This window comes from Myotis daubentonii, chromosome 13, assembly GCF_963259705.1.
Source record: "Myotis daubentonii chromosome 13, mMyoDau2.1, whole genome shotgun sequence".
Lineage (NCBI taxonomy): Eukaryota > Metazoa > Chordata > Mammalia > Chiroptera > Vespertilionidae > Myotis > Myotis daubentonii.
In genome coordinates, this window is record NC_081852.1 from 20,417,236 (window position 1) to 20,428,882 (window position 11,647).

General features: G+C 42.3%; 1 protein-coding gene and 1 long non-coding RNA gene across 3 annotated transcripts in view; both read right to left on the minus strand.

Moving 5' to 3' along the window:
* MCU (mitochondrial calcium uniporter) overlaps positions 1-9,841 on the minus strand; it is a 181,012-nt gene extending 171,171 nt beyond the window's left edge. Inside the window, exon 1 of one of the 2 annotated variants that reach the window (XM_059662422.1) lies at positions 9,660-9,841. In XM_059662422.1, coding sequence (XP_059518405.1) covers positions 9,660-9,806 — 147 coding nt within the window. In that variant the 5' untranslated portion in view covers positions 9,807-9,841. The remainder of the gene's footprint in view (positions 1-9,659) is intronic. The other variant, XM_059662419.1, reaches the window with a different exon arrangement.
* Positions 3,077-9,649, minus strand: LOC132214843 (uncharacterized). Its single transcript, XR_009448361.1, has 2 exons — positions 8,368-9,649; positions 3,077-5,131 (listed from the first exon to the last, which is right to left on the minus strand). It is a non-coding gene; the product is annotated as an uncharacterized LOC132214843 (long non-coding RNA).
* Positions 9,842-11,647: the final 1,806 nt, after the last annotated feature.

Consider the following 11,647-nt stretch of genomic DNA (forward strand, 5'->3'; position numbering starts at 1 on the left):
TACTTCCTCATACTTCATGTCAGATCTTGGTACTGCCTGGAATGTGGCCCACATTATATTTCCTCATAGTTCAGCTTAAGTGAGGCCAGTCCTGTGAAATATTCTCCAACTCTCGCAGGCAGGTCTGAGCTCCCACTAAACCACCATAAAGGAGGGGAAAGGCACAAAGCCAGTTACAGTCTTTTTTTGTCGATGCCTACTGGCCAACCACTTCAGAGGCAGTTCTCTTTCTCAGCACAGCATCTCATGAAGAGCAGGATATTTTCTAAATAACTCCAGGTTCTTAACCTTTCTAGGTACTGATTTTCTCATCAATACAATGGGGGTAGAGTTTTGCCTGTTATAAAAGTGTCTGACATAGAAGCAATGCTCAATAAATGGGAGTTTTTAGAATCCTAAACTAAATTACAAAGATACCTAAAAAGCATACCTTAGACTCATCAGCTAATCCCTGGAGGGGAAGGTGGAGAAACAGATTTAAGAAAAGTAGTTAGTGGGAAGGATGGTGAGATCTCTTGAAAGAAGACGCAGTAGATTCTTCAGAAAGAAACATGGCTGAAGGAGAAGATGCAAAGGGAAGGAGCACTCACACTGACACCAGTGTCGTACGGCTTTAATTCTAGCCAGACTGAGACTTAATTCTCAGTTCCAAAATATGTGTCTTGTCCATCTTTACATCCCTAGCACTAAAAGTTTATGGCACTTAAGAAGAAGTGAACCTATCTCATCCTCAATTTCCTCATCTATAAAACTGGGATAATAACACCTCTCAAAGGGTTATGGTAAGTATTAAAAGAGGTAACACAATGCCCTCAGACTTGAGTTGCTTTCTTCTATATCTACTCCTCTGACTATATAGGTCACACAGTTCAAACTAACCTATTTGCTTTCCTGTTCTTTGACCAATTATTAGTCACATTAACTTTCTCTAAACTAAAGCTTAAAGCAAACAGTAATACTCTCAAACATCCTGTAACGCCACTTACAATCAATAAATAAGAAGTCTAATGTAGACCTGTCTTAGAAGGCAAAGATGAAGTTTAAAGGATCACGTAACCTATAAGCAATACAGTTTAAGACTGCACATTGGAGACTGTCCTCTGGATAGCCTCAAACACCTAATGCGCTCCTCAGCAATTTTCTGGTGATTATTAAAAGTGATCCCCAAACAACAAAGTGGACAATAAATAGTAAGAAAAAGTATAAAAACAAAGAATAAAAGGTAAACACCACTCTTCTGGATTAATAAACATTAATGCCATTAAAGAACCTTTGGAAAAGGCTCTTATTTTTAAGAGAGGTATCAAAATGCAATGTCATATTATCCAATTATTCCAGAAGTGCATTAGAAAAAGTTCAATTTGGGCATACTATTAGATCCAGTTGGTTGATGTAATTTACCAAGTTATATTGTTATCACTAGAAAAAATTCAAGTCTGAATACAATTTATAGGTCAATAACTCACTAAACTTATTCAAATTACTTTGCTTGAAGTCAACTTTAATTTTTACACAGGTTACCTCACTGCAAGTACTTAAAAAAGTGCAGTGAAACAAATAAATGCATTGTTTCTCTTTTGTGTTCAACCTGCAGAGGACAGGTTTTTAACAGATGTCATCAAGCTTGATCTAACTCAGGGAGTAAGTCAAGACTGAGTTTTAATTTAGGTACTTAGTGGAAGAATTTGACCCCAACTCACTTTTAAAAACCAGTTTCAGCTTAATCTTTTAAAAAATGTAATTCGGAATTATGAAATTGAATTGAATAGGAAAAGAACTGAATGGGAAAAACCTGGAGACATACGAGACATTTTCAGCTCCATAGTAACTTGCTGAGCTACTAAGGGAAAAGCCATTTCACCACTCTTACACTCTTGTTTCCTTAACCAGGTCTATCTGACCTCTAAATATCCTCATCTTAGTTTTCCTAATAATATGTCATTCCAGTAATTCTAATATATCCATGAGCTATGGGATGGTATTCATCAGTCAAGTGAAAAATAGAGGATTTCCTTATATTGAGTGGCTATTTCAAGATCTCAAAAGATAATCTTGCCCTTAATCACAGGAAAACAAATAGTAATTTTTAAGAAAACCCACAGGGCTGCAAAGTTACAATATAAAAAGAAATAAAAGCATCATCTCAGCAGTTACTCAGATAATGGTATCAATTAAGTGCTATTGCAAAAGACCATGACGACTCCTTGATTTCATCTTCACACATGAGACAGCCCCAAAACCAAAATGATTCACATTCAATTTGTTGCTTTTGACATACACCATTTTTGATGCTGCATTTTCTATTTAGATTTCATTTTGAAGTACAGTTCTTGATAAAGAAAAGGTCAAATAATCAAAATTTGTTGAACAGATCTAAATTATTTTCTTATTCAAATATTTTATGGGGTTCAAAATAAGTGAAATTTTGAGATAAGTAAAAAGATGCTTGCTTTCTAAAACACAAGTCTGCTCTAAACATATTTATCTAGAAACCTAAAAATTTAACTTTAGAGATTAAAACAGCAATAAATATAGAATCTGATTCAAACACATACAGTCAAAGCTCAGTTCTCGAATGTCTGACATCTTAAACAACTGGTTCTCAAGCATGTTGTTCACAGAAAAAAATGTCTCGGCTGTAGAACAAAACTTCGGTTCTCAACCCACCCAACAACCCTTTCATGTTGATTAACTGTATGATCAGTCACACATCTCTCAGACAACAAAGGAGAAAATGTGCAAGTACAACTCAGTTTACCACTAAACCTTGCATAGTTAACATATCAGGAAATTGTTCTGTGAATATTTTCTTTTTTTAAAAAATACATTTTATTGATTTTTTATACAGAGAGGAAGGGAGAAGGATAGAGAGTTAGAAAAATCCATGAGAGAGAAACATCGATCAGCTGCCTCCTACACGCCCCTTACTGGGGATGTGCCCGCAACCAAGGTACATGCCCTTGACTGGAATTGAACCTGGGACCCTTGTGTCCGAAGGCCGACGCTCTATCCACTGAGCCAAACCAGTCAGGGCTGTTCTGTGAATATTTTCGTGTTTTTGTTTTTTTTACTTTTGTTGCTGCTTATTATTATTATTAAACTAGTGGCCCGGTGCACGAAATTCATGCACATTAAAAGGGGATTAATTAGAGGAAATATTTTAATATTGCTATTTGCCCTTTCTCTATAATAGAAGTGTCAGAGATGAAAGAAAATTAGTAAAATGTATATGAAAATCTTCCTCCTGTCAGAGTCTGGGGCACACCACAGGACCCAGAGTCAAGTCCCCACCTACCCATGTGAGCCTCAAAATCGCGCAAGACCTAGACCCGGCCGGCCCCCGCCCATTGGGATAGATCCAGACCCAGCCGATCCCACCCTTGTCAAGCCCCGCTGAGTGGGGGTGCAGCCTCAGGTCCCCTGGCCCGGCGCTGGGGCGGGGGGCGCACCTTGAGATTTCCCTTCAAGCCCCGCTGGGTGGGGGACGCGACCTGAGGTCCCCTGTCAAGCCCTGCCAGGCATGGGGCACAGCCTCAGGTCCCCTGGCCCGGCGCCAAGAGGGGGCACAGCCTCAGGTCCCTGCTGATTGCTTGTTAAGGCTCATTGCAGCCATCTTGTGTTACAGAAACCCCCTCGCCTCCACTGTGGGCACCACATCTTTGTGGAGGAGTGATGGTCAATTTGCATATTCCCTCTTTATTATATAGGATACATACAGGAGGTCACCATGGAGCCTAAGAAGGTTAGTGATAGCAGTCAAGTGAAAAGGAAAGTTGTGAGAATAGCAATAGAGCTTTAAAAAGTAATAATTGCAAAGTCTGATAAAGGAGTTTGTCATGTCTAATCTGGCTACCAAGTATGGCATGTTGAAATCACAATTAGCACAATTTTAATACATAAAGAGGCCATCAAAGGTGTGATGTTGCTAAGGGTATGAAAGCAGTCAGCCAGTGACAGCATTTAATATGTGAAAAAGCAAAGATGCTGCATGCTGACCTCCTGGAAGATGCCCCTGGCGTGAGTGCTGAAAGTGATTTGTTTAAGGCTAATAAATTTAAGAAAAGAAGTGGCATTCATAATATAGTGAGGCATGCAGCGGCTGCCAGTTCTAACAAAGTAGCTACTGATAATTTTGTGACAGAATTTCAAGAATACGTAGAGGCCAAGGGATTTGTTTCCCAACAGGTGTTCAACTCTGATGAGACAGCCCTCCTGTGGAAGAAAATGCCAAAGATGACCTATATCACACAGGAGGAGAAGTCATTGCTAGGACACAAACGAGTGAAGGACCAGCTGACATTAGGTTGTGTGGGAATGAGTGTAGGGACTCTAAATTTAAGCCTCTAATAGTCTATCATTCTAAATTTAAGAAAAATAATGTCATGTGTTTTCAAGAAAAGTGATGTCATGAAAAACAAGTTGAATGTGATGTGGAGAGCGAACAGCAAAGCTTGGGGAACTGGGCAATTTTTTGAGTAGATTCATGAAGTGTTTGCCCCAAGTGTGAAGAAATACCTCTAGGAAAAACTGCCACTCAGGGCACTTGTAATGGACAATATTCCTGCCCACCTTCCAGGCTTGGAGGCCAAGTTGATGGAGGTGTATAGCTTCCTCACTGTTAGGTTCTTGACACTTAACACAACTCCTCTTCATCCAGCCCATGGACCAGCAGGTCATTTCTAATTTTAAGAAACTCTACACAAAAACATTGTTTCAGAGGTGCTTTGAGGTGACCTCTGAAACTAATTTAATACTCAGGGAGTTCTGGAAGGAACATTTTAACATCCTCACTTGCTTGAGGCTAATAGACAAAACATGGGCGGAGTGTCTTCCAGGACCATGCAATCAGCCTGGAAGAAACTGTGGCCTGAGTCCATTGCTGAAAGAGACCTTGAGGTATCTGAGGATGAGCCAGTGTCTGTTGTAGAGGATACTGTGTCTCTGGGCAAGTCATGGGCTTGAAGATGGGTGATGATGATGTGATGAGTTGGTGGAGCACCACAACACTGAGCTGACGACCAAGGAACTCCAAGACCTTCAGAGGGAGCAGCAACAAACAGTAACTGAGGAGCTCTCTTCAGAGGAGGAGGAGGGAAATGAGGGTATTCCTACTTCACTAATCCAGGAAATACTTGGGAAATGGGGAAAATGCGAAGTTTTATTGAAATAACTGTATCACCCTGACAAAGAAGCAGCAAACTGTGCAATAAACTTGTTCAATGACAATGCAGTGTTTCACGTCAGGTAAGTGTTAAAATACAGACAAAAACAAACATCATTTGATAGGTTTTTAGTGAGAAAGAGGCCCAGTGAGCCTGAAGCAAGTTCCAGTGGAACAAAGAGACAAAAGCAAGAAAGAACCCCAGATGAACAGCTACTTGACATTTTCATGGAAGGGACTCTCCTCCTAAACAATAACACTCCTCCGTCCCTCCTCTCCATATTCAGTCATCAGTAGCTCTCAACATTAAAGGTAAGTTCTAGTGTGTATGTAAATTTTCACTTTTTACTGTACATTTCATTTTCTTTTTGTTAGGTTTTCACTTATATTTCATGTTCTTTTGTTTTTAAAGTGTTTATAGATTAAACAGTACATTAAACATGTACTCTATATAAGAAATGTTTAAATAAATCATTTGGGGATCTGGATCAGATTAATTCAATTTACATTATTTTTAATAGGAATAAACTGATTCGGTTTTTGAACAAATTGTCTCTCAAACAGCCTTCCAGAATGAATTAAGTTCAAGAACCAAGATTCTACTGTATTTCTAGTAATCTGGCTAGTTATACTTTTGCTGGCTTTGGACAGAAAGCTAGTACCACTATAGAACTAATCCAGTATTACCCACCCTCTCCATCAATCCATTGTAAAGAAGTGCAATATACAAAAAGACAACTCTGGCAGTAACAAAGCAATTACCCAAATGTGACAACCTAAGCAACAGGCCACTAAACAAGGCAAAACAGGGAAGGGGTATGCCTTATCACTAGCAAGCAGACAAAAGGGTACATATTCAATTAATGCTTGTCTGAGTGTCACCTATTTACCCAGCGCTGTGGAGTTGAGAGAGAAAGGTAATAAGATACACAGTCCTTTCCTTATCTTCCCAGTAAGATAAGGTACCACAAATGAAACATTTAGAGAACAAGACAAGTGTCAATCTGTGTCCTGAAAATAATATATTCTAATAATATATCAGAATTCAGAGAGGACACAATAAAACAATAGTAAGGAATTAAGAGCCAGGAACCACACAAATCAAGAATAGGACTAGGACTTGAATTTAAAAGAATTTTAATGGCAGGTGTAATTAACCACAACTGTAACTTATCAAATCACTTCCCTCAGCTCCCATTGTTTCCTTATGTGCAAGGTGAGGATGTCAGATTCAAAGAGGAGTCGGAGGTCACAGGCTCCAACCTGAAATGGACCTTAGGGCTAGAGGGGTGATGAAAACAGAAATTCAGCTGTAAAAACTGCATAAACATTTAGCATGGATATATGGGATACTGCCTTAAGTGCAGTGGAATATTTGCGCTAGGGTGGATCTGGGAAACTAAGGCTGGGCCAGACATGAGGAACCCAGTTAAAGAACTGGGATTTGCCCCTGTGTCAGGCAATGTAACCTCAGTTAAAACTTTCAGTTTAAACTGAAATGATATCTCTGCCAAAGAAATACAATGTGTAAAATACAGAGGGGCAGCCACAAACTGTAACAGTACAGTGACAGTCTTAAGAAAACAAGACTTAGTAATTCAACATAGCGGCTGATCGCTAGGAAATACCAACAATCAGACTGTCATAATCAGAGATGAAACAGTTTGATTTAGCAAAGGAATTACACAGCTCACAATGAAAGGCAGTCCCCCTTTAAAGAACCATCCTTGAAAATAGCAGCCACCTTCACTAACCACACAGGAAGGCATGCAGCAAACATTTTACATCAGTCTTAGGCACAGTCACAAGCTGGGGAGCTCCAAACAGGAAAGGAAAAATTACTAGATGGTGCTAAAAACATATTGAATAAGCCCCTGTACTTTAATTCCTATTTACCCAGTTTAATAATATTTTAATGGAGGATGAGGAGGAGTTATGTTTTATAACTTCAAAACTACATTTACCAATTAGCTGAACTGTGTTGCTTAGAACTCATTCTCAAAACTGAAGATAAATGGATTTCAAAAAACATGCCTCTCAAGCAAAAAATTAACCAGAACTGTAATGTCCCCCCACCCCCGTTCCAATTTGCCATACCTACCACAGCAGAACATTAAGTGGCACAAGCTGGACTTGTGATCTAGTTCAATGCAGAGTGCCATCTGCTGCACATACACAGGATGTCTCCTATGCAAGACTCAACCTTAGTGTCTCTCAGGTACTTTTATAGAGTAAGTTGTTTCCATGTTGACCTAATGCATGTGCCTCAAACCAACACCTCCTTATAGAAGAATTCCCATTCATGGGGTTTTGAAATACTTTCCTAACAAACAGTGTCAGGGAGGAAAGAGATGTGAAGGAGCAACTGCACTTCATAACAAGAACACAATAAGGGAGTCAAAATATCAGGGATGGGTGGAAGTCCTAGAACTATTCATATTAGCTGTGTAATTCTGACCAAGTCTCTCCCATTCTTGCCTCAATTTCAGGCATAAAATATCAAGATTTAAACAAATCTCTAAGAGATGCCTTTCAAATTGAGTCTTGTGAGAAATCATAGAATAACAAATGGAGGCAGCTGTATACATAATGGCTTCACAGCAATCACAAAAAATAAAAGCGCAAGAAAAAACCTTTTTACATTTTTTAAATAATCAGTTGTAAAATTTTGAAAAAAAAAACTTACAACTCTAAATTCATTTACAAGTCACCATTCCCATAACACTTCTGCCCTTCAGAAATAACACTTCACTTTCATTGCTCTTTCCGTTAAAATTCAGCACATTACTTTTACCTACCCCAGAATAGCACAGCAGAACACTTCCACGAAGTACCCACACCAGGAAGACCAGCCTGACAGACTCTCACAGTGGAAAAGACACAAGGCACAAATTTAAAAATGCTCCATGCATACCACACCCAGATAGTCTTAAAAACAAACTGTGCAAAGTCAGAAGACGTGTTACCAACATATAAAGACAACTTGGGAAGTCTTTAAATTCTTTGAGGGGGAAATACAATCAGATTGTTGGGTGTCCGTGTGTTTTTATGAGAACAGAACACATAACTGGAGGCTATAACGCATGCGAATCGCAATTGAACTGTGAAGAAGCTAGGCTCTCACCCAAAAGCTTCTGCAAAGCAACATGTCAGGACGGCAAATATGAAGAACAATTTTCTCACAAGAGTAAGAATAGGGTCCATACCTTATGACCAAGAATGGCAATACCATCTTGCAGTTTACAGAGCTCTTTCAGACACTTAATTTTCTGCTGTCGTGGGTCTTGGGCTATCCCCTCCGAGAACCCCCGGTCCAGTTTCCTCCCAACAGCCATGCAATCAGCACACGAGAGGTGCGTGTATTTGTGGAGGGCTAAAGGCACCAGTTTCTTCCATCCGGCTGGGCCGTCAGCCCCAGGACATAAAACCTGCACTCCTCTCTGAGTTGGCCAGAGACCAACACATATGGGTCTAGAAGGAAGTGCAAGGGAAGAGAACCTGCAGACTTGTGAGGTCTAGAACTCCATGGCAAGTGGATCTCTTGCAATTGACAAAAATCACACGCACACGCACATGCATGCACACGCACATGCACACACACGCACATGCAGACGCACATGCACACACACATGCACACACACACACACAACTGTTCAGACAGAAACTCCTCGATCCCTGCCAGCCAATGAAAACAGCAATAACTGACTAAGACAACCACCAAATCCCAGACTCTCCGAATAACTTGTCACCTTCGCTCCCCTCTGCCTGCTGCCCGCCCTCCTCCCTCCAGCGCGCGGAGCAAGTTTATGCACCGGCCCTGCGAGGGGACCACCGGGGACCTTGGAGGACCGCGGACGGAGCCTGCTCCTGAAGCAATGCAGCATCCCTCGCCCGGCGCCGCTCCCCGTGCCCACGCACGCAGGAAGTCGCCGAGAGGGATAAAGTTTGATCGTCCTTCTTGCCCATCCCCGCAGGGCCGAGAGAGGCCCAGGGAGCCGCCCCGCGGGTCCGGGCTGCTCTCCGGGGACAGTTCCCCGAAGCAGGCGCTGCCCCTCTCCTGACACACACACAGGCAGCCGCCGCCACTCGGGACGCCCGAACCTGCCCGGGGAGGGGGCCAGGGGGCAACTCGCACGGAGCTCCGCGCGGGAGCGGCGGGGCAGAGCGGTGAGGAAAGCCGGAGGGAGGGACCGACACCGGGGGCGGGTCAGCGCGAGGTTCAAGTCCCTGCCTTCCCCGCCCTGGTGTCCCCGGTCCTGCGGGAACATCCCCGCCGTCGCCCCTCCTCCTCGTCCTCTCGGCTTCCTCCGCTCGCCCTCCCTTCCTGGTCGCCGCCGCAGGCGCCTGAAGGGCACGGCGGCCCCTCGGTGCCCGGCAACCCCGGGAGCGGCCGCGAGTTGAGGTAACTCACCCGCTGCCCGGGCGGCCTGCCTGCCGGCAGCTCCCACACACCAGCGCCGCCCCGCCCTCCCCGGAGCCGCCGGGCGCGCTCACTCACCGTCCGGTGGTGCTGCTGCTGCCGGTGGCGGCTGACGCCCAGCCCGGGGAAGCAGCCGGCCGTCAGCGCTCCGCAGCCGCCGGCGCCCGCGCCGCCGCCTCGGGAGGAGAGGAACAGCAGGAGCGATCTACCTGCGGCGGCCGCCATCTCTCAACTGGAAACGGCGCCGACCCAGGCAGCGCAGCGGACGGCCGGGGCGGAGCTAAGGCCCGCCACTCACCGGAGCCCGACCAACTGCAGCCCTTGGCTGAGTTGGTGAGGCGGGGCTTCCTGCAAGGTCCAATCGACAGGCGGGAGAACCACACTTGAGGCTGCCTGTCACTTCCAGAGTTACCTATGGTGGGACATAGTCAATTACGGGCAAATTCTAGGGAACTGGTAATTGTCACCCGAGCCCCTCAGAATAGCAGCAATAGAGATGGCATATTCGAGTTGGCTAATCTGCACCAAGGATAGAGCTATGATAAGGGTAACTGGGAAAATAGATATTTGTGCAAAGCTTTGTAATGTGTGAGTGTTCTAAGTCGGCAAAATAGGCACCAAATTAATAATAATTAACTAGGCATGCTTGGGACTCTCAACAACATTCTCAGAATTATTATTCACTGATGGCATTTGGATATGATGAAATTAACCCTACATCATAGGGTGATCTAATGACTGTGATAAGTAACATAGTATAGGAGAGGTAGGATGATTATGATATCTAAGTCCCAGAATGAGTACATGCCATTGGAATGAATTAACAGACCTGTATATATTTCAAATGCTCAATTAATTTTTTAGCAACTTTATACTAGTATTGATATTCTTACACTCTCCAGAAGCACTACTCTATTTTCTTACCCTCTTTGACCTTGTGTGAACTTATTAAACTATAGAAACAGAACATGTTGAGAATTAATAAAATCATATAAAGGTTATTTTAATGAATTTTCATAATTTAGCTAAACTAGGCATTAGAAAATGTATTGGAATAGCATTGATCACTTTCTCTTGAAAAATATTCCTTTCCACAAGAAACAAGGTCATCCTGAGAGCTCATTAAAGACTGTAAAAAATAAGATTTGGGGTTCCTGAATCTCCTCAGAAGAGAATTTTGTCTGTTTTTATTATGAGCTGGTTAGTTCTCATACTCCTTTGGAAATATGGAGCAGGAAAACAGTTTGGTAAGCAAATAAAAGTATTATTCTTAATTTTGGAAAACACTTTTGAAGGGTAGCCTTAGGTGATAAAGAAACAACAAAACACACAAACACAATTTTATTTTATCACTTGTTCTAATAATATTCTTTAAAGCTTGACTGAAATGGTACTTTTTTGACCAAGAGTTATTAAATATTGGTTAGCTTAATCCTTCCACCCCACTCCAGGACAGTAAAATGATTGGCTGGTTAGGATGAGACTATCAAGACACTCACCCAAAAGGCATTTATTGTCCAACAGTGAGACCTGAGAGCTTAAAAATGAGATGAGCCTCCCATTTAACAGCTGCACACACTAATCCCCTTAGTTGGAAATCTTTGACCTTCCGGAAACAACTTCACTTACAGTTGTTTTCCATCCATCTATATTTATCTCATCTGCATTTTAGGTATTACCCATGCTGTGCCAGTGCCATTTCGTCTTCTCTCTCTTCCCTTCACACCTTCTTACTAGGATTATCATGAATTTTAGTTTTGTTTCTATTGCCAGTGCCTTCCTCAAATATGTCTGTGAATCAGGATTGTGCCCTCCATCTCCATCTTACACTTTGAGAAGTTCTATTGGAATTGCTGTTTTCTCTATTTTTCAAAGTATAAAAATTAGACGTGCATCCTGCAGTACTGAGATTTAGCTCTGCACATTTGCACAATAACCACAATAAATAGGGGTGCGATTTTTAAGTGCATAAACCTAAAACTGGAGGGATTACCAAAACCTTCTTATCTATTTACCAAAATGTGCCATCTTTTATCTACATAGATAAGACCACTGATGCACCACAG